Consider the following 23,247-nt stretch of genomic DNA (forward strand, 5'->3'; position numbering starts at 1 on the left):
GTTAAACTCCCTTTGGAAACAATATGATGCCATGGCCAAACAATATGATGCCATGACCAATTTAAAAAATTGTACTTGTGAAGCAACAGTATGCTTAAGTTAATGCAATTTTGATGGGGCTAAATGAATTACCTGATGTCAAAACTGCCTACTCTGTGTTGTCCAGGGAGGAATCCCACAGGGGATTGACCAATTCTGAAAACAAACCTCAAAAATCTGTCTTTCTTGCTCAAACTGGTTCAAACATTTCCTCTTCTAACAATGCGGTTTCTAACAATAATGTTCAAAGAAGAGGAAATCAAAACAATTTTTCAAATGGTAACAATTTTTCAAATGTGAACAATTCAAATAACCTCTCTAATAACAATAGAGCTCCACTCAATCCAAAATACAAATGCACAAAGTGTAATAAAATTGGGCATACCATAGACAGATGTTATGAAATTGTGGGCTATCCACCTGGGTGGAAAGAAAAACCTTTTAACAAATTTAATAATAAGAACTCTGCAAATCATAGTTTTATGTGTGAGGACACTGGGTCAGGGTCTGGAAACAATATGAACCTGACAACTGAACAAATGGTGAAGTTGTTGAGTCTACTAAATGAGAAATCTGGTCCTGAGGTTGCTTCTGGGAATATGGCAGGTACTGTGTTAAACAACAGTAAAAAGTTTAATGAAAATTTTCATAAGTTTTTTAACCCTAAAGCTAATTTTTCAAACAACATGAGCATGGGTTGGATCATTGATTCAGGGGCATCTCAACATATGACTGGGTCTGATAATAAACTTGAAAATATTATTGATGTTTCTCACCTGAACTTAACTGTTGGTCATCCAAATGGAACTAAAGCTTTTATTAAAAAAATTGGTGATCTAAAACTTAATGAAAAAATAACCCTTTTTAATGTCCTTGTCATTCCTGAATATAATGTTAATCTTCTTTCTATTCATAAAGTGACTAAGGACAGCAAGTTATTTGTCAGCTTTGATAATACTAAGTGCTATATTCAGGACTTAAGACTGGGGATAACTATATGGACTGGTGATGTTTATAATGGCCTCCATGTGTTTAATGCAAGTGGTTCTGAAGATGTGAATATGTGTCTTCTTGAAAGGAAAAGTTACTTGTCCAAACACCTATGTCACAGCAGACTTGGTCATCCTTCTGATAATGTTTTGAAAAAACTTAAAGATAAAATTGATTTTTCAAGTAAAGATACTGTTATTGAACCATGTGACATATGTCACAAAGCTAAACAAACCAGAGAAACCTTTAATGACAATGATCACAAGTCTACTGTAGTTGGGGATCTTGTTCACATTGATCTTTGGGGATCTCAAAAGCCTGATCCATTCCTACGGAATTTGCATAAGTATTCCACCATGTCAAAGCGCCATCAGATAGCTTACATGATGCAAACTTAGTTCTATCCGTATCTCTACAACCGCTGATACGGAACACAGACTCAAGCTTCTCAAACCAACGAGTTAAACCAACTGGACCTTCGGTGCCATTAAACGAGTGTGGTTCACAACTCAAGAAAGTCTTATATGTACACCCTGCTTGTCCATTGTTTTGAATGTTAGCTGCATCCTGGTTTCGCTGATTCGTAGCGTTCACATTGTTGCTGTTGGTTCCATTACGGAGTTCTGCCACGGCCTCGGTCAATCCTTTGGAGATCCAATGACGAACATCAACTTGGGAAACTTGCTTGGGCGGCATTATCTTTCTGGTCAAGATAATACATTCGGTTAGCGTCAATGAAATCGACATATAAAAATTATACTAGCAACGGGATGATGCATAGTAGAAAATATTAAATCATAGTGATTCTAGTAGGTCTAATGATAAGTAATAGCGATACATAGCGTTTAGTAGTAGCAGTAGTAAGGACAATGTACACTAGTAACATTATCACTAATTAACAATAGCAGTAGCAACACTAAGCATGATCAATCATTAATAAATCCAACACTTAATGTAATAAAATCTCGTTCATACATCATGCATAACCAACAAAAGTAACATAACTTCTCATGTCATAAGCAAAACCACATCTAGCAATGTATGTGCGAATATCAATTAATAAACAGTAATATTCAAATAGTATTCAATAGCGTGGAACAAGTCTAAACGAGCGATCTCTATTTGCGTTTATGGAACTCCTTCAACAAATACTCATCTTCTCCAAATTCTCGACTCGCAAAGTGAGGTCATTGGGGTTGTTGTCATTAGCGAGGTACTAGGTTTAGAAGTAGATGTAGAAGCATTGTAGTGATGAAAACGGCGACACATCTCAAGTGACTGGTTATCATAGCGAAAACTCTTGTAAAATGGATTTCTAGCTCGAGCAGGTCCTTTCGGTATCCTACGGTGGCCTCTCGGTCCGTAGGGGTTAACATAGTTGGGATTAACAAAAGGTGACTGGGGTGAATCAGGTACGTCAGGTTCAGATTCGGATTCGGGTTTCGAGTCTTCCTCGGGATCCTCTTTCGATTCTTTTTCTTGGGCTCATCCTCGTTCTCGGTTTCCATATCGGGTTTCGACTCGGTATCATCTACAAACTCGAGTATCGTATTTCCTTGCGCTTGCACGATTTCCTCGAATTCCGTGTCAGAGTCGGTAAGAATGATAGGATTGGAAGAAGTCATCTAGCACTCAAAGAAACACAAAGTTAGTTCATCTAGTAATCATGTCATCATAGGAATCATGTAGCGTAGCAATTAATCTAACTAGGGTTCATGCAACTTAACAAGTCTAAGGTTACAGTCTAGACTCATTAGACGTCCTAACGTTTGACTCTCTAATGCAGCCTAGTCCTAGGTAACTGATCTACTCTGATACCAAATGTAATACCCCGTCAGAATCCACTAACGGAATATTAACTCCTGGTCCTACAGTTTAGCGGTCACGCCCTCTATATGAGACGTTTCCGAAAAGTATTCGCATTACTTATCAAATCAAGTCATTTATTAAAGAAAATGTAACTGGAGAATGTTTGACATAAATGACTAATGTATATGAACCCAAAACATCTTGAAACAAAATAGTTTATATGCGAATATTTGTTCTTGAAATGAAAATGATAAATATGCTGGACGCCGTACAGTTCTAGCAGCAAACAGCATAATAACTTCAATTAATCGGAAGCACTACCTCTATGTACCTAAGATGAAAAATGCAAAACGTCAACGAAAAACGTTGAGTGAAACTACAGGTTTAGTAAATCATTTCGTATGTTAGGCCACAAGATTTTCTTGGAAAACATCATAGAAAAAGTATACATTATCATGAGCACTTGATTATAAAGTTTTAACCTTTGCATGAGCCGAGCACACGTCTTTAGTTTACCCTATCATTGCATACACCGATCAAGTGTACGAGTAACAACAAAATAGACGCATGTTATGTTTAGGCGAGGTTTGTCAAACCTAACGGTACCGTCCCTATAAGTCGAGCATACAAAGTAACTAATATAATCAAGCTAAGGGATTTTTGATCTGAACTCATATGTATAGTCATTTAAGTTACTTGTGCCTAATATGTAAAACATTTGTAAAAAGCATTTATCTCATCCCTGTAAAAATTTTGTAGGGACTGTAGACTCACCTTAGCAAAAGCACTTGTAATTTCTTAGTAAAACGTACGGTTGCCGAACAATCTCGACCGAACAACGTAACCTAAATAAGTAAATCATCTTCAGTATACACTTATTGGTCAAAACATGTCAACCCATAGTGTACGCAAAGTCCTAGTGCTCAGACTGACTCAACGAACAAGTAAAAGTCAACAAATCCAAGCAAGTCAACAAAAGTCAACCAAAGTCAACCCTAAAGTCAACTCGGTCAAAGTGGTCAACTAAAGTCAAACATCTCAGTAGGTCATACAAACATGATCAATAAGTCAAACCTAGGTCAAGTATCACTTTACAAGTCATAATTAAGCATATTGCAGTTTTGCACCTTAGAACATGCCTTAGAAATTCGTAAGTCGTAGAAAGATCCAACTATAGCTCATAGCAAATAAATAATTAAATCATGAACAACTCCAGATCTTAACTACACTTAAAATAAATTCCAAAAAGTCTGGCCAAAGCCTCATACGATAAATAGAAGTCAGAAGGGGTCTAATCATAGTTCATTACAGAAATTTCTGCCCACGCATCAGTTTTTAAAAAAATTTCATAAAATATAGAAAATAGATTTTGACGAATAGCCAATTGGAGTCATATCAAAACGTCTCAAAGTTTTAGTGATAAAATAATCAGAAACATTGCTTTAGCCAATTTGTACAGTTTTGCAAACCTTTACAGACCTTCCAGTTTCGTTCATCAAACAGACATATCATTTAGACGAGCATAGATTTCATGGAAAATCATGTTCTCGCAAGTTCGCATACAAATGAAACATGTCAAGTAACATATAAACTAACATATTACAGAAGATAAAAATCTAAATCAATTCCTAGTTCACTCTAGCAATTTTTATGTAACTTTGAAAAATGATTCAGCTCACTTTAAAAATCAAATCTTCGTTTTGACATAACGGGAGCATTACTTAACCTTTTGACGCAAATCTTAAGTCTAAATTGCATAAATTTTTACAAGGAATACAGTAGTACACTTTATATAAGCTAAGACACAAATCATGCAACTCAGAAAATTCGTATATCATGCAAACCCTAACGAAAACTTCGATTAAGCATATCTTGAGCATACGATAACGAAATCACGCAAAATTGGAGTCTAAAATTAATAAATTTTCGATATATTTATAATTAAACATATTAAAAGACCAGATCTCATGTCAATTAAATCAGATCAGTAAAATACAAATTCGTTTTTCATACACACAACGTTAATTACGCAATCAAACGATAAAGAACAACACTAGACACCATTAATTGAGCACTAGACTTACCTACACCATGTAATTGAACAAAACACTGAATTAATAAAATTAGGGTTACTAGTTATACCTCAAATGATTAAATTGATCACACAAACGCATAGAGAACGATCAAAGCAACAACATTCGTGTACGGGGTTTCTTCTAATTTCAACTTATGATGGTGGTTTTGGGATGATGATGGCCGACGGCCAAGAGGGAGAGGGAGAGGGAGAGAGGGAGATGTATACTAGAATGGGGAAAATAAGGGTTCCCATGATTTGCTTTCCTATTTATAGCTAGTAATTGGGGCCTAATTAAGATAACTAGTGACCTTGTAGCCCAAGTTAAGTCCATAAGGGGGTTCATGGGGGGTTCGGCCGATGGGGACCTATAGGGGTGTTCCTGGGCTCGTTTTGCTTACTTACTCATATGTGTGTGGTCCGTTTCGTTGCCGTTAATCGTACCGGGTCTCCGGAACATTAACTATTCGTTGAAACAAAATCACCAGATTTAATTCATTAAATAAATAATAAATTAAATTAGTTTTTCTTAAAGTAAATAATTATTTAAAATAATTATTTCGTCATTTTTCTGAGTTCCGTAAACTGAAAAGCTTTCTAGGCGATTAACTTAATCGTAACGTTTTCTAGTTATTTCACTTTTCGAAATAAGTTCATAAATTAATATAACGTATTAATTCAAGAATCTCTCTAATAAGCATGTATTTAATTCTATTAAACACACAAGTGTAAGTAACCACCGTTAAATACTTAACGGACAAGTAACGATTGTAAACGGAAAAAGTCGGGTTGTTACACCACTTATCCTGAGGGCAATACTCAACCAAATCAAAATCTAAGGAGATCAACCAGAGAGACTAACATTCCTAGAAAATATAATGACTTTATTGTAGAAGGAAAGGTTAAATATGGTGTTGAGAAATATGTGAATTATTTCTTTCTGAATTGTGAAAATTATGCTTTTGTGTCCAATTTAAACAAATCTGTTGAACCTAGTTGTTATAAACATGCTATAAATGACCCAAAACTGGAGGGTGGCCATGAACCTTGAAATGGAAGCCCTAAACAGAAACAACACTTGGGTAATTACTGAACTGCCACCTAATAGAAAACCTATAGGCAGCAAATGGGTATATAAAATAAAGTACAAATCTAATGGTGAAATAGAAAGGTACAAAGCTAGACTTGTTGCTAAGGGTTATAGTCAAAAACAGGGAATTGACTATGATGAGACTTTCTCTCTTGTTGTTAAACATATGATCATTAGATGTGTTATTACTCTTGCTGTTCAAAATAATTGGTCCTTGTTTTAACTTGACATCAACAATGCCTTTCTATATGGTGATCTTTGTGAGGATGTGTATATGACCCTTCCTGAAGGATATTTTGATGCTAATGATACAAGGGTTTGTAAATTAACCAAGTCTTTGTATGGCCTAAAACAAGTCCCTAGACAATGGTACTTTAAGATTAATAATGCTCTTACTGAGCATGGCTTTGTCCAGAGTGTTTGTGATAATTCTTTATATGTTAAAAATGATGGTGATACTTTTATTGCCCTACTTGTATATGTGAATGACATTGTTATCACTGGGAACAGCAACTCTGAAATTGAGAAGGTCAAACAATTTTTGAAAACTAAATTTCAGATTAAAGATATGGGAAAACTCAAGTATTTTCTTGGAATAGAAATTTTAAATAATGAAAAAGGCATCTGCATTTCTCAACGAAAGTATTGTCTTGACCTTCTTGATGAATATGGTCTGTTGGGTTGCAAACTTGCTAGCACCCTTATTGAACCTAATTTAAATATCTTATGTGAACCAAGTGAAAAGGACCCCCTGTTGACTAATTTGACTGAGTACCAAAAGTTGGTTGGAGAACTTATTTACTTGACCCTTACCAGACCTGATATCTCCTTCTCTGTTCAAGTCCTTAGTCAGTTTATGCATGCTCCTCTTCAATCTCACTTTAATCTAGCCTTGAGAGTTCTCATATACCTGAAGGGCTCTCCAGGTAAAGGTGTCCAATTTGTTAAGAGCAATAATCTGACCTTAAATGCTTACTATGATGCTGATTATGGGAAATGTAAGATTGACAGGAAATCTGTAACAGGGTACTTAGTCTATTTTTGTGGGTCTTTGATCTCTTGGAAAAGTAAAAAACAAGCTACCACTGCCAGGTCCTCAACTAAGGCTGATTAAAGGGCCATGGCAAGCATAGCTTATGAAATTGTTTGGGTCAAAAACCTTCTTCAAGAACTTGGTGTAAATGTTGACTTGTCAATTGACCTTTTTTGTGATAATAACTCTGCCATCCAGTTGGCAGCAAATTCTGTTTTTCATGATAGAACTAAACACTTTGAAATTGATGTGCATTACATTAGACAAAAGGTTTCAAGTGGTCTTATTAAAACTGTTAAAGTCAAATCTGAAGGTCAACTGGGAGACATTTTAACCAAGGGTGTAAGTGTGACCCAACATGGCTTCTTGACCAGTAAACTTGGTCTTTATGACTTATTCCAAAAATGAGTTTGTAGGGGGATGTTAAAATTATGATCATATCAAACTCATTTTTTGTTTATCCTTTCTCATTTGTGGTTGTTATAGTCCTTTTTTGTAGGTAGTTATCTTTTGGACTTCCTGTGCAATGTGTGGTGAACCTGTGCTGTTAATGTTATAAAGCTGGAGGGCTTGAGTGAAACTTCTATGGACTACTCTTGCATTAGTTTAAGGAGCGTGGTTAAAGCTGTTTATATCTGCTTCTTCAAGGGGGTCTTATGTAACTTTCATCTAGGGTTTATGTATATAAACATGGGCTCTTTGTGTGTCATACACACTGATCCACCATGTTCATTTCATCATCATCTTCATCTGTTTCAGTTGTTTATAGTACTTGTGTACTTGTGATTCTTGATCATATACATAGCATTGTATATGTATATTTTATTAGCTAAGGGCTAAAAGCAGAAGTTACGCGAATAATAATAATAAGGTGTGGAATATCCGCTGAAAATAAGTATAGCGGTTATGTTTCTGCCTTAGTAAAAGACTGCGGTTTAATTCGCTAAGGTTTCGCGGATTGTTAAGCAATCCGCAGACCGCGGATATTTTGAATACTATAAATAGAGAGCATGGACTCTCATTTATAGGTTGTTAATTCTCTGCCATTTGCTCTAGCCTTTGTGATTTTCACTTGTGATTTTGCCCAAAGGATTTCTACATTGTGCTAAGGTGAAGTATGCTAATTGACAATCAAGACCGGGTCGGGGTGGTTGATCACTTAATTGTTAAAGTGAAAGACGATCATCGGGGCCCAAAATAATCATCAAACATCTCATCCTCCATCTTATTACTGCACTCAATCCTTAATTAAGTAATAACTTGATATAGGATTGATCAATTGGCGCCTTCCGTGGGACACGTTTTGAGAATTAAACGGGAAATTTTTTGTTTTGTGCTGTCAAACGATTAATTGACTTGTTTAATTCTAATCGTGTGTTATTTTGATGATACACAGGAGAATGCGTTTATAATCGGTGGTAAATTGCTTGATTAATTGAAATAATGAGCAATATCGGAATGGATAGCGGTATTGCTGTCGCTGTACAAGCGAATGTTCAAAAAAGAGGAAGAAAGCGAAAGTCGGCAAGAATGTATCAAAATTGGCAGTTCGCGCCAATTAGTTTCCAAAAATGCACAGCGATGATTTCTCTGAACTGCCGATAATAGTATCGTGCAAAATTGCTGAAACTGGAATCACAATCATGAAAGTTCATGTTGATAATGGCAGTAGCGTTGATATTGTATATGAACAATGTTTTGTTCAACTGCCAGAGAGTCTTAGAGCAAGTTTACAACCAACCGCGGCTTCGCTAACCAGTTTCGCTGGAGAATCCTCATTGCCTATGGGAATTTTGCCCTTAGATGTTGAACTCGTTGATGAAAATAATGACGGTTTAGCGCCTCAAGCACGGCTAGATTTCTATGTTATGCGCACCTCATCTCGCTATAACATGTTATTAGGCAGAATTGCCTTAGGTAAATTTGGAATTGTTCCATCCACAATTCATGGCATGATTAAATTCGCAACACTTAAAGGTGTCGCGACAATAACTTCAACAAGCATCATGCCCATTTGTGCGGCTGTTAATGTAAAAAGTGCAGAGCAAGAAATCGCTGATGCTTCGGATAGCATGGTAGTGATTAATCCTGCATATCCCAAATAAAAAATTACAGTAGGATGCAATGTTAGTGCGGACACAAGGAAATAAATTGTTCAGTTACTTGTGCAGTACATGGATGTTTTTGCTTGGTGTGAAAATGATATGACTGGTGTTCCGCGTCATATTGCGGAGCATAGACTTAATGTAAATCCAGCTTTAAAACCGGTAGTGCAGAAGCGTAGAAGCATGGCCCTAGACCGCGCAAAATGGCTATGTGAAGAAGTAACAAAATTGATGCAAGCTGGAATCTTGCGCGAAGTTCAATACCAATCATGGATTGCGAATCCAGTTTTGGTGAGGAAGCGTGATGGTTCATGGAGAATGTGTATTAATTTTAAGGATTTAAATAAAGTGTGCCCTAAGGATAATTATCCACTCCCAGAAATTGATTTGAAAGTGGATTCATTGCATGCTTTTCCATATAAATGTTTTTTGGACGCGGCAAGAGGGTATCATCAGATTTCAATGGCTCAAGAGGACGCAGATAAAACCGCATTTCATACTGGCAAAGGCATATTCTCTTATATAATGATGCCTTTTGGATTAATTAATGCGGGTGCGACATATCAACATTTGATTGACACTGCGTTTGAAAAACAAATTGGGCGTAATCTTGAGGCTTATGTTGATGATTTGGTAATCGAAAGCACAACTCAAGAGCGAATTGTTAATGACATACGCGAAACGTTTGACACACTGCGCAGAATTAACATGAAGCTCAATCCGCTAAAATGTAGTTTTGGCGAAACTGAAGGAAAGTTTTTGGGATATCTTGTTACAGAACAAGGTATTCAAGCTAATCCAAAGAAAATTGCTGCTATAGAAAATATGACTGCACCAAGAACGGTTAAAGAAATGCAAAGTTTGACGGGAAAGTTAGCCGCGTTAACGCGCTTCTTGTCTAAAGCTGCTGAAAGGCAATTACCATTTTTCAAAACTTTAAAAGGCTGTTCGAAACAAAAAAGCTTTGTTTGGACAAGTGAAGCAGAAACCGCGTTTCAAGAAATGAAGAAGTTGTTGAAAACTTTGCCTACGTTAACAGCGCCAGTTGATGGTGAAATTCTTTACCTATATGTGTCAGTGGTAAATGAAGCTTTTGGCTCAGTATTGGTTGCGGAAAGGGATAAAATACAAAAGCCTGTGAATTTTGTCAGTAAAGCACTTACAGGAAGTGAAATAAACTATGCGCCGATTGAGAAGTTTGTGTATGCGCTAATATTAACATCGCGGAGGTTAAGAAGATACTTTCAAGGGCATCCAGTGCACGTGTTAACTAACATGCAGGTCAAACAAGTCTTAACAAAGCCAGAAATATCTGGTAGACTCGCGTTGTGGGCAGTAGAGTTAGGTGCTTATCAAATTTCTTACCTTCCGCGTAGCGCTGTAAAGGGCCAGGTTTTGGCGGATTACCTCGCTGAAATGACTGGGGAGTTACAGGTGATTAATGAGCGAACAACATTAAAACTAGTAGTTGATGAAATTTGGGATTTGTTTACTGATGGAGCTTCGTGTGCAGAAGGTGCGGGTGCGGGTTTGGTCTTGGCAAGCCCAAGTGGTGAAGAGCATACGTATACATTGCGTTTTAATTTTGATGTCACAAATAATGAAGCAGAGTATGAAGCATTACCTGCTGGTTTAAATATCGCACGAAAAATGAATATCATTAAGTTATGGGCGTTTACAGATTCACAGTTAGTAGCAAATCAGTTTAATGGTTCTTTCGAAGCACATGATTCTTCAATGCAGAAATATTTGCAGTTATTGAAAGAATTGGCAGAGCGGTTTGAGTATTTTGAACTCGAGCAAGTGCCAAGAAGTCAAAATAAGAAGGCGGATGCTTTGAGTAAATTGGCTGCTCTAACGTTTTCGCACTTTCAAAAACAAGTTTGGGTTGAAGAATTGCCAAGCAAATCAATAGATAACGACTTAATGGTTGTGTCTGTTGAAGAGGACCATCCAAATTGGATGGAACCAATCCTGCAATACATTCGCAGTGATGTTTTGCCAAGTGATAAGCGCGAAGCTCGCCTAGTAAGAGAGCGACCACCAATGTATATCATTCAAAATGATATTTTATATCGCAAATCATACTGCGGTCCAATAATGCGATGTGTTGAACCAATTGAGGCAGAAATGATAGTTGAAGAAGTACATAGCGGCTCTTGTGCACTGCATTCAGGCTATAAAACTATTGCGGCAAAAATTATGCGGATGGGTTACTTTTGGCCATCCCTGTATCGAGATGTTGCAAAAATTTTTAAGCTATGTAAAAGTTGCCAAAGGCATGCTCGCAGAATCGGATGCCAAGGCATGATATGATTCCTGTTAATTCGCCATGGCCATTTCACAAGTGGGCTATTGACATTGTAGGGCCATTTCTTGCAGGACCTGGAAATGTCAAGTTTCTGATTGTAGCAATTGATTATTTTACAAAATGGGTTGAAGCTAAGGCGGTTCGCACTATCACTGGTGTTCAAGTGCGAAACTTTGTGTGGGAATACATTGTCTGCAGATTCAGTATTCCGCATGAGTTGGTTAGTGATAATGGCGCACAAATAGCGAAAGATACTTTTAAGACATGGTGCACTGATTTGAATATAATATAAAATTTTACATCAGTGGCGCATCCACAGGCTAATGGTTTATGCGAAGTAACCAATCGTGATATTGTAAGCGGTATTAAAAAGAGGTTATGCGAAAAGCGAACTGGTTGGGTAGATGAATTACCCAATGTGTTGTGAGGCAGTAATACCCGCTGAAATTCTTGTGCCAACGCATAGAGTCGCTAAATTTGAAGAAGAAGCAAACGATGATGCATTGGGTGAGAATTTGAATTTCATTGAAGAGCGAAGGTTAATGGCTGCTATCAGAGAGGCAAATAACAAACAGCAAATTGCCAAGTATTATAACAAAAGAGTGCGTGCTTTGTCTTTTGACGTTGGCGAATGGGTGTTGCAAAATAATGATGCAAGCAGAGCAGAAAAACTTGACAAATTAGGACCTAACTGGGAGGGTCCTTATCAAGTTGTGGCAATTAATGCGGCAGGTTCTTATAAGCTTGCAGATGTGGAAGGGCGAACTTTACCTAATGCATGGCATGCTGCTTTATTAAAGCGATATTATGCTTAACTTTGCAAAAATCATATGAAGGCTAAGTTGTACGTATGCAAAGTGTGAAATTGGTGGGAAGGCCTATGCTTGATACTCTTGTTATGTGTTTTTATTTTTAATTTTTGCAAGTCTTGATCACACTTGTAAAAATTTAAAAAGTAGGCACTTGTATGAATATGCGAAATTTTGTTTGCGAAATACTCAAAGTTTATGAAATATTTTTATAGTTTTTCGTTTCATATTTTTGGCATATTTCGTTAAAGCTAAGTAGCGAAGTGATGACATTGCCAACATACGCAGAAAATGATTATTGCGAAAGGAATCTAAAATCCTAAGTGTTTGATATTGCCATACTTAGATGCTTCGCAATGCTAATTGATGGCCTAAGGATCACTTTGGCGGACTTAGAAGGTTCATAACGTATAAATATATACGCATACATATTGTTTCGCAAAAGTACATACTTATTATGTGCACGATAATAAAAGTTGGAAATTGCAAAGGACAAGTCCGTGTTATGAATATTGTTAATGAAAGCGCTATATAAATAAAAGTACTTGCAAATATAAGAATAGCGAAAATTTTATTAATAATAGCGCAGAGGCAGCTGCGTGCTGTTATACAAAGTGAGATTCTATTCTTTGGATAAGTCAAGTTTGATGATGTCATCTGCAGTGACATCCTCTTGTTCGCTTATTGCTGTTATTTTAGGGAGGGAAATTTCGGCTATGCCTTTTTCTGCAACCTAATATGCTGATTATGCCTCTTCTAACGAGCAAAGGCGATCAGCTATTGCAGTTGGTAGCGGATCTGGCAATGGGCAGTTGATGGCAATCTCATCCATAAACTCTACCCTTTCGCGTAGTTTTAACGCGGCAGCGAAAGTTGAAAAATTTGTAGAAACAGGCTTAGAGTTGAGAATTTTTCTAGCCAGTTCGGGGAGATGTTGGCGGAGCTTGGTGAACTCAAGCTCCGCAGAAGCTTTAGAAGCAAGAGCGTTGTCCCGCTCTGTCGTTAGCTTCGCCACATTCTCCGACAGTGCTTTAATGGTGGCGTGAAAGTTGTTTTCTTTCTCAGCTGCAGCAGAAACTTGTAGTTTCAAGTCATCCACCGCGGTTTTTGCCGCAGTGAGTTCATAGGAGAGGTCAACACAGCGTTTTTCGCAGTCTTCATCCTTGATCTTCTCAGCATTGTACTTCACCTGTTCAGCCTCAAGAACATTGAAAAATTATTCTTGACGGCATATCATATCATACGCCGAATTAAAACAGATATAGAAGTTCTGAACAAAGCTGTTATGCGCATCAAGCGCAAAAAGCTTCGAGAATTCACGGCGAAGTTCGCCTGGAATTGCCAACTTCATTTGTTGGCGCTGATCCAGTGCCACTGCAGAAGAAGCGTAAGTATATCCCGACAAGCCATCAATTCTCACACCATAAGAGTCAGGTGGAGTACGGAATAATTCAGTGATTTGCTCCGCGGTGTGTGGGCTTGGAAAAATTGGATTGAATGGTGAACCCCCTACAAAACAATGCGATTAATAAACTGGCAACATAAAAATGTAGTAAGTAATATAAATATGAAATCATGTTTGTGACATACCAGTTTGCTGGTCCCATTCATACTCCGATGTAATCGGATTATTGTGAAAGGAGGTATCCTGTTGTTTGCGTTTTTTGCTTTGAGATGATGGAGGCGTTTGGTACGGTCGTTTCGTGGAACTAGGTTTCAATAGGGGAGATTTATATGTTAGATCGACAAGTGGAATTGTTTGCTTCTCTTGTTTGGTTCCTTTTTCGGAAGATGCAGCTGACTTGGATTCCGCACTTGTTAATAGCCTATTAATTAGTGCCTTTGGGTCAGCCTTGCTATCTACTTCGTCAATCTTCATTTTCAATTGGAAAAGAGTTGCAAGTAATGAGTAAAGTAGTAAAGGTTGATTGAAAAATTGAGAAATTACGTAGTATCTCAGAGAAGCGAGTAGGGACTTTGTGATTTTGGATCACAATATATATAGGTGAAGCAATTGATTGTGTTAATTATCCGTTATGATAATTCAAACGGTAATATTTTCGACAAAAACGGTAACTTTGTCTGCTATACCGGTAACAAAGGCAAAGCGAAAAATGTTTCAATGCGGATAATGGTCAAGTTGACCGCGAATTTTTAGAGTTTATCATGATACATTTACTTCGCAAAATGTATCATAATAAACTGGGGGGACTTGATCATATACATGGCATTGTATATGTATATTTTATTAGCTAAGGGCTAAAAGCAGAAGTTACGCGAACAATAATAAAAAGGTGAGGAATATCCGCTGAAAATAAGTATAGCGATTATGTTTCCGCCTTAGTAAAAGACTGCGGTTTAATCCGCTAAGTTTCCGCGGATTGTTAAGCAATCCGCAGACCGCGGATATTTTGAATACTATAAATAGAGAGCATGGCCTCTCATTTATAGGTTGTTGATTCTCTGCCATTTGCTCTAGCCTTTGTGATTTTCACTTGTGATTTTGCCCAAGGGATTTCTACATTGTGCTAAGGTGAAGTATGCTAATTGACAATCAAGACCTGGTCGGGGTGGTTGATCACTTGATTGTTAAAGTGAAAGACGATCATCGGGGCCCAAAATAATCATCAAACATCTCATCCTCCATCTTATTATTGCACTCAATCTTTAATTAAGGAATAACTTGATATAAGATTGATCAATTCTCATATTGTAATCTTGGCACTTTGTTTGTTATTAGCCAATCTTGGCTAAGGATTGTATCCGGTTTGTGGATCCAATCTTGTTTGTGTTTCTGCTGATCTATATTGTTGGTTTCAATGTTGGTTAATAATATTGTGACTTTGGTTGTTTGATATCCTATTGGTGTAAATTTCTCACTATTCTGTTCTTCTATTATGTTAAGCACTACATGAAATGCAAATTAAATTAATCGCCTTAATGCTTAAGTTACACGATTCTATCAACTGATAAGCATGGGGGACCAGAACTCACTTAAGAAAGTCCATCGAATTGACGATTGACGACAATCAAGTTAGACACATATAAACCGTGCACTTAAATGAAGCCTTGTAAGAGGTTCTGATATATATTACCATCCCCCATCTAATCACACATATCATATACCATAACAACCCAATTGTTAAAGTTTGATAAATATAGGTCAAAAACAAATACCCAAACAAACGTCCCTAGTGTCTACTTAAGTTTGAGACGATAACAGAAAAGACCGAACAACACTTTGGAGGTGTAAAAAGTGTGGACTTAACAAACATCTTGTTTACCAAAGCAACAACACCCTCCTCCGAATTCATTAATAAATGCCACTGCAGATTGTAAAAAACAAAAAAACAATGTCAGTATTAATTTTCCATTTAAATAAATAATTACAAGTGTCTGGGAAACAATTTCAAGGGTACTCAAACTGCTAGTATAAAATTCAAATGGACGCTCATAATCATAATACTTAACGCGTGTGGGCAGAATTAGACGTTCAATCTGTTGTGGCAGAGTTAGACGTTTAATCTGTTGTGAACATCTTGTAACTACGTCTCCACTAAGATCAATATTCCAACATAGACTCAAGTCAAGTGATTCAAGTTGACAACAAGCATCCATAATCACCTTTAACCCTATATTTGACATGCCATCATAATAGAGTTTAAGGTGCCTTAGCTTATGTAAATTCTCTCCAATAGCCACAGCTATCTCATCATTAACTGGCAGAGCAAAATAACGATATCCACGTCGTTCTTGATGAACAATCAGTGTTTTTAGTAGTGGGCAATGACGGCCAGCACTTTCAATAATTTCCTTAAAGAAATCCGTTGAGTACACGATGAGTTCCTCCAACAATGGAAGTTTCTTTAAAGCCTCGGGCAAACTTTTAATACGCGGTTCACCAAAAGTTCTTACCAATGTCAGTCGCTTAAGATTCCTTGCTCTGACAAATAAAAAAAATACATCAAATAAAAATCATTTAATTCTAACTGAAAGGGAGTAAGAATAATGTCAAATACCTATCAGCAATAAACAGAAGAACCCCATCATTAAAGAGCCTCGGGATGACAATATCAACCAATTGACCCTGGCTTCTATCAACAGCTTCTTTACATATTTTCGTACATCTACGATAATTACGAACATCATATAACGATCGGTCCATTTTGATGACTTTCCACACATAAGGGTCCTTGCAGACTTCATACCAATCTGTGCACACTAACTGCGCATTCTCAAGTATTTCATGCGCACCATTCTGGAGAGTATATCAATTTTCAATTCTAATGAGAGGTCGAACCAACTTGTAGTAGATGACATCATCACTTTAGCATATACTGTATAAAAGTTGAGTCATATATATTAGTATGTCATTTACAAAAATTGATATAAAAAATTATAAATACAATCTAAACCAAAAACAAAAATCTAAGAATGAATCATGCCAAAGACTCTTTGCCATTTAACCCCTGATCCTCATCAATTTATACATGAACACTGTTAACCACCAATAATGACAATTAATACATAACACTTGTAGATTTTAGTTACTACTCGGTTAACATTCAACATTTACGTATTACTGCTGTTAATTAAAAAAAAAAAAAAAAAAAAAAAAAAAAAAGGTTACTAGACCTCGGTAATGCTATTGCTTTTACTTTAAGAAATTTCAAAAGTGTATCAGCAAAAATCGTCTGCAAACTAAAATCAACCGGAGCCAAATCTGAACGTAAAAGAAATCATACAAACTAGAATTAACAGTCAAAAGAAAATATTAACATGAAATCGCACAAACTGAAAATTCCTAATTTATTACATAAAGCTGAAATTGATTAATAATCATACCTTTTTGAGTGAGAAATAAAGTGAAAGGGTTTGAAGTATGAGTCGCCCTAAAAAGAAAAGATGTTTGTTACGTAAAGAAAAAGCTAAACCAAAAATACAGTCAGAATTCCAAATTCTTGATGACCAAGATACGATTTCAATTCTTTCCACATCAATTGATGGACTCTTTATTAATGATTTTATGGTAAGTGGGTCCATGCCCCTGATGTTGTCAAAGCCCATGCACTTGACTACTTCGATTATATCTGTTTTCTTGTAATGGGCTTTATTCAAATTGGGCCCATTTAAATTGGGAGTTTGTAAACCTTTAAAAAACTGAGCTCCTCTCATGCGTTAGTATTTGGAAGATTTATTTTCCGAGGATAATATTAAGCAAGTTATACACAATTTTGATAGCGATAAAGCCCCGAGAGATCGGACGGATTCAAGAAAGGATGGGAGTTTCTAAATACGGAGATCACGTTGAAAGGTTTCAATTCTTCTTTTTTTGTCCTAATTCGTAAATCAAATGTGTCTAACCATATTGAACAAATTAGGGCTATTAGCCTAATAAATGCTCCCTACAAAATTATTGCAAAAGCATTAGCTAATGGATTACGCTTGTTGATCTCGGATGTTGTTAGCGAAAATCAAAATGGGTTTGTTCGGACAAGGCTCCTTCTTGATGGGATAATGATTTTAAATAAATTGTGGCCACAGCTAGCGAGAACATAAATGTCGATGCTCTTTTTGAAAATTGACTTTGCAAAAGCATACGTAGTGTCTCCCACAAATTATTGTTTAAAGTGCCCGAAAAGATGGTGTGTTACATATGTACAATTCTTGGTTCTTACGGGTTTGTTGATTTTTGTATTTGTATGCTTGATTCTGTTTCCTTACATGTTTGTTTATGCAATTAGGTAGTTAATTAGTAATGTTTTAGGCTCCATTAGTGACTTAAGTTTTTAAAGTAGCATAACGAATTGCTCGGTTTAGGTTCTAGCGATTTCTTGAAGTTGTTCGTTAATTGTTTGTGCTTAGCATTCAACTAGTGTTCGAACCCTCGCTTCGCGTCGGGGGGTTCGATTTTCAATGTATTTTATTGCGTTTAGTTTGTAAATTATTTCTTGGCGAACGATAATGTCGTTGAAGCGCAACTCGAGTCGAACTAAAAGGTATAACCCGTGAAAAATTTAAATGTTATTTTAAATTAACAATATATGTGCATCTACGCGTTTCGCTATGGAGTTGTCGATTTTTGAAAATATAACGCAAAATAAATGTGTATGAAAAGTAACCCAAATATTTAGTGTTTTTTTAAAAAAAACGTCCGTTTTGCGTATAGCTAGTGACATTGTGTTCCTAAAATTATTTCGAGTTTAACGACGGTGTCGGAAAAATTTGACTCGATGCGAGCGAGAAGATATGGCCCGTTGAATATTTGGGTGGAGTTTATTTAAGATCTTTTAAGAAAATGATAATTTGACACTTTACCCCCTGTATGGGGGGTCGATTAGTTTTTTTTGGGAAAAGTGTGGGGGGCTTTGTTGTGCAAATGGGGAAAAAATGTTGAAAAGACAAAAATGCCTTACTATTCATTTCCACTATCTCTTTTAGAATATAGGTATAATATAATATAATAACAAATAATTTTTAGGAGATACAAAGGTTTAGTTTTGACCCATTTTTATTTACTTAATGAGCCAGTTTAAGTTATGTTTTATTTTCAAAGGGTCAGCCATACAATCTCTTATATCGTTTTATTATTCTAACAAATCATTTCTAAAAAGACTTTTTCAACCCAATAAGTCTATAATACCAACCATAAAACCTTCTGACCCATTTACCAAACCCGCTTGATCCAACATGTCACCTTTAGTGACTTCTACAAATAAATATATACTAAAAATATATTGCAAATCAAACCTTATATAATAAGGTTATTTAACTGATAAAGATTATAACATACTTGATTCGATGACCAACTCTCTCTTCTACTCGCAGACCATATGTATAATCAGGGCTGGTCCCGAAAATTTAAGTGCCTAGAACGAGGTGAAAAAAAAGGCCCTCACCTAACGATGTGATTTCTTTTTAATTGGGGTCCGGGATCTTTTGCTGGTTTAATTATGAATCGCCGATTTCCGTTATTTTGTTTGGCTTTAAGTCTTTTAATTTATAACTTATGGTTTGTGTTGTATTCGTTTGCTTAGTTTTTGTCCTAACTTGCACGCCCAGTTGAGAGTCCATTTGAGTTAGTTTTTATTATGGTCATCTAGTTTTCTTACTTATTTCAAGCCTTAAAATGGTTGGTGTTGTTGTACTCTAGTTTTCTTACTAAGAAAAAACTTTACAGTATAAGGCTGTTCCCAAAGGTGCAACCCTCTTCTCCGCCCAAACCTCCGCCCATCAACACGTTGTTGGCAGCCCTCCGCCCAAAACTCCGCCCAGCTTCCTCGCCCTGTTTTTCGTGCTTTCTAATCAGATTTGAGGACGGATATATTAAGGAAGCAAGGTTGTATTGACTTGTACACTTGGTTTAAATATTTGTACTACAAAATAAAGAATTGATATAGTGGGTCCCAATTTTATATGAGGAAGTATGTCATAGTTGGGAGTGTTTAGTCCTGGGTTTAGTACTGAAAAAGAAGTGCTTATGTGGCGCTGATGTTGCACTTAGGACTAAGGGTGGAGGAACTTCTCCATTGGGAGCACTCTAAGGCTGCTCCCATTGGTTGTGTCTTGCTCTCCGTCCACACCTTAGCCCAGGAGGACGCCATTGGCAGCGGCTAGTCCTCCTGTTAGTCATTGTGTTAGTCCTCCGATTAGTCCTTGTGTTAGCCCTTTTGTGATATTTTTGATGACGGAGCATATGTATTTATGTATTGTACTAATAGTATTAAAACTTCTATATTCTTTAATTAAATAATATAAATGGGTCCCAATTTATTTGAGGGTGTATGTCATGGTTGGTAGTGTTTAGTCCTCGGATTAGTCCTGGTGAGAAAGTGCTGATGTGGCGGCTAGTCCTCGGGAGGAAGCTTGTCTTGGTTATGAGCACTCTAATCAACGATATAAACCTTTTAAAAGGATCTCTTTCTACACTTATTTAGTATAAAATCAAAAGAGTGTTGATACATCTATTTATAAATTTGAATCTAAAATACATGTACTATAATCTATTTGTTAATTGATACATAAACGCTATATTATTTCATTTAGAGCACAGAGAGTCGTTCGGTGTTAAATCTCAGTGTTAAATTTAACACTGGATTTAACACTGAGGTCAAAACAGGGAAAATGGTTCAGTGTTAAATCTCAGTGTTAAATCATTATTTAATTATTTTTTAACACTTTTAATAATATTATTTAATTTAAATATATATATATTAAAAATATAAAAACAAATGATTTATAAAATAAATGAGTGTCAATATTATTTAATTTTATATAACATACTATACTATATAAATAAATAAGAATAAATTAAGAAAAAATCCAACATTGTAAAATAAATTTGACCCAACTTTTAAAAAGTATTTAGCCCAAGTTAAAATATAGATTTGGCCCAAGTTCACAAATTTATATACCCTAAAAAAAAATACACCTTCTTTTCATCTGCTGCTTCTTCTTTTCATCAACTCTTCTCCTCCATTAAACCTGCAAAATAACTTCAAATAATGAGTAAAAGAAGTAAAAAGAAAAGAACAAAAGAAAAAAAAATAACAGCGGATTTTTTACACTGTTGCCTACATGACGGTGGCCACCGTTAAACACATTTAACGCCGATTTAACGGCGGGGCGGAGTGGTGTTTGCCACCGTCCCCACCGTTAAATCATGGTAACGGTGGATTTTTCGTTCGACTCCTGGTGCTCTTACATATTCACATGCTAAATTTATATTGTTAGGCACATAAATTAATATATATTGTTTTCTCATTTAGATATATATACTTTGTACACTTTTAATCAATTTAAAATAAATTATCCTAAATAATATAAAATGTTAGTGAAAATTTGATAGCTCGATGAGGGCAATAATAGTGTTTCTTATTACTCCTATTAATTATGTTCTCACTTCCCAGTCCCACATCGGTAAATCACTAACTTGTAAAGAGATATTTATAGAGTGAATTAGCTATCAATTAAAATAAATTGTACATGTTGTTATAATTCAGTAGGCTTATAACTACCTTTAGTGGTTCTTGACTGTAGAAGGTATATAGAGATAGAGATACTGTAAAACGGAGAAAACAAAGGTTGAACAAAAGGTATGAGTAATTGGTTTTTTATTTATAGAAAAATGTACAATGAGAGTTTGGTGGCATTTGGAATCTAGAGAGAGAGTGTTTTTGTTAACCAAAAAATACATACAATAAACTCTAACTCAACACACCTATTTATACTCAAAAAAATATACTATGCAATATCTATAATAATAATAAAATTATCATCCAATTATTACTTTTATAACACTCCCCCTTGGATGATAATTTTATTAGTGAATAACTAGTACTGCCTCGTTAAAAACCTTGCTAAAGAAAACCCTTTGGGATAAAACTTTAGCTAAGGGAAAAAGAGTGCAGCATAGAGTTGACTCCCCCTCAAGTAGGCAACGCCTGAGTTGTTACATCTTCTGAACATGCCTCATGCCAATATTATGAACGTGTGTTCTGAAAATAGCAGTTGGAAGTGCTTTGGTGAAAAGGTCAGCAGAGTTTTTGCTGGACTGAACATATCTCATTTCAATCTGGTTGTCCTTAATGAGATTTTGAGTGTATGAGAAGAATCTAGGGGGTATGTGTTTTGTTCGGTCACTTTTGATATACCCTTCTTTCATCTGTGTTATGCAAGCTACATTATCTTCATAGATAGTTGTTGAACTTTTATTGCGTTCTAGTCCACAAGAATCAGTAATGAGTTGTGTCATTGATCTCAACCAAAAACATTCCCGACTGGCTTCATGTAATGCAATTACTTCGGCATGATTTGATGATGTTGCAACAAGTGTTTGTTTTTTAGAACGCCATGATATTGCGGTACCTCCATTTAGGAATACATATCCATTTTGAGATTTAGCTTTATGTGGATCAGATAAATAACCTGCATCTGCATAACCAACCAAATCTTGTTTTGATTCGTTAGAATAAAATAATTATAAATCAGTAGTTCCCCGAAGGTATCAAACTATTTGTTTGATCCCATTCCAATGTCTTTTGGTAGGGGCTGAGCTGAACCTTGTCAACAAATTAACTGCAAAAGAAATGTCAGATCTTGTATAATTTGTAAGATATATAAGAGCCCCAATTGCACTAAAATATGGAACTTCTGAACCAAGAAGATCTTCATGATCTTCTAGAGGATGAAATGGATTAGTATCTATATTAAGATCTAACAACTATATGAGTACTTAATGGTTTTTGTCTTGTCCATATTAAAATATTTTAAAATCTTTTCGGTATAAGTTGTTTGATGTATAAGTAAGTCATTAGTTATATGCTCAATATGTAAATCAACGTAATACTTGATTTTTTTTTATTTTAAAATTTTTCTTTAGAAGTTGAATGGCTTCATAGATTTCTTTATTTAAGATAACTGATATAAACAGCTATGATCACATATCCGAACATTGTTTTTATAAAACACACATGCAAATAAGTTTATATGTATACCCTTTTCTTATCAAGTAGTAATTTAATCGATTATACCACATACGTCCCGATTGTATAAACCCATTTAGAAATCTTTGTGATTTAATGGAATATATTCCCTTGGGTTTTGCATTAGATGCTTATGATACCTTAACCCTTCAGGTATATTCATATATATATCACTATTAAGTGATCCATACAGATAAGTAGTAACAACATCCATGAGATGCATTTAAATAACTACCAGGTTGATTAAGTATCTAATAAGTAATTATATTCATTATAGGAGGATAAGTTTTTCTCCTAATTCATTTCTGGTCTTTGTGGGAAATCTTGAGTTACAAGTCTAGTTTTGCCTTGTAACTTCATTTGCACATTTCTTTTCGGATAAAAATTCATTTGTATCCCATTGATTCACATCTTTAAAAGTGATAACGATTGATCCAAAAACTTTTCTTTTATTGAGCGATTCTAATTCAGCTCGTATTGCTCCTTTCCGTTGAGTTCAATCA

General features: G+C 35.8%; 1 protein-coding gene across 1 annotated transcript; it reads left to right on the plus strand.

Moving 5' to 3' along the window:
• The first annotated feature begins 11,867 nt into the window (after window positions 1–11,867).
• LOC139855031 (uncharacterized) lies at window positions 11,868–12,266 on the plus strand. Its single transcript, XM_071844293.1, has one exon. It carries the CDS (start codon window positions 11,868–11,870, stop codon window positions 12,264–12,266), a length of 399 nt encoding a protein of 132 aa, XP_071700394.1.
• Window positions 12,267–23,247: the final 10,981 nt, after the last annotated feature.

Source organism: Rutidosis leptorrhynchoides, chromosome 6 (assembly GCF_046630445.1).
Source record: "Rutidosis leptorrhynchoides isolate AG116_Rl617_1_P2 chromosome 6, CSIRO_AGI_Rlap_v1, whole genome shotgun sequence".
Taxonomy (NCBI): Eukaryota; Viridiplantae; Streptophyta; class Magnoliopsida; order Asterales; family Asteraceae; genus Rutidosis; species Rutidosis leptorrhynchoides.

Bases quoted from the DNA above. Each gene is read 5' to 3' on its own strand.
- LOC139855031 (XM_071844293.1), top strand. From the start codon at position 11,868: ATGTGTTGTGAGGCAGTAATACCCGCTGAAATTCTTGTGCCAACGCAT.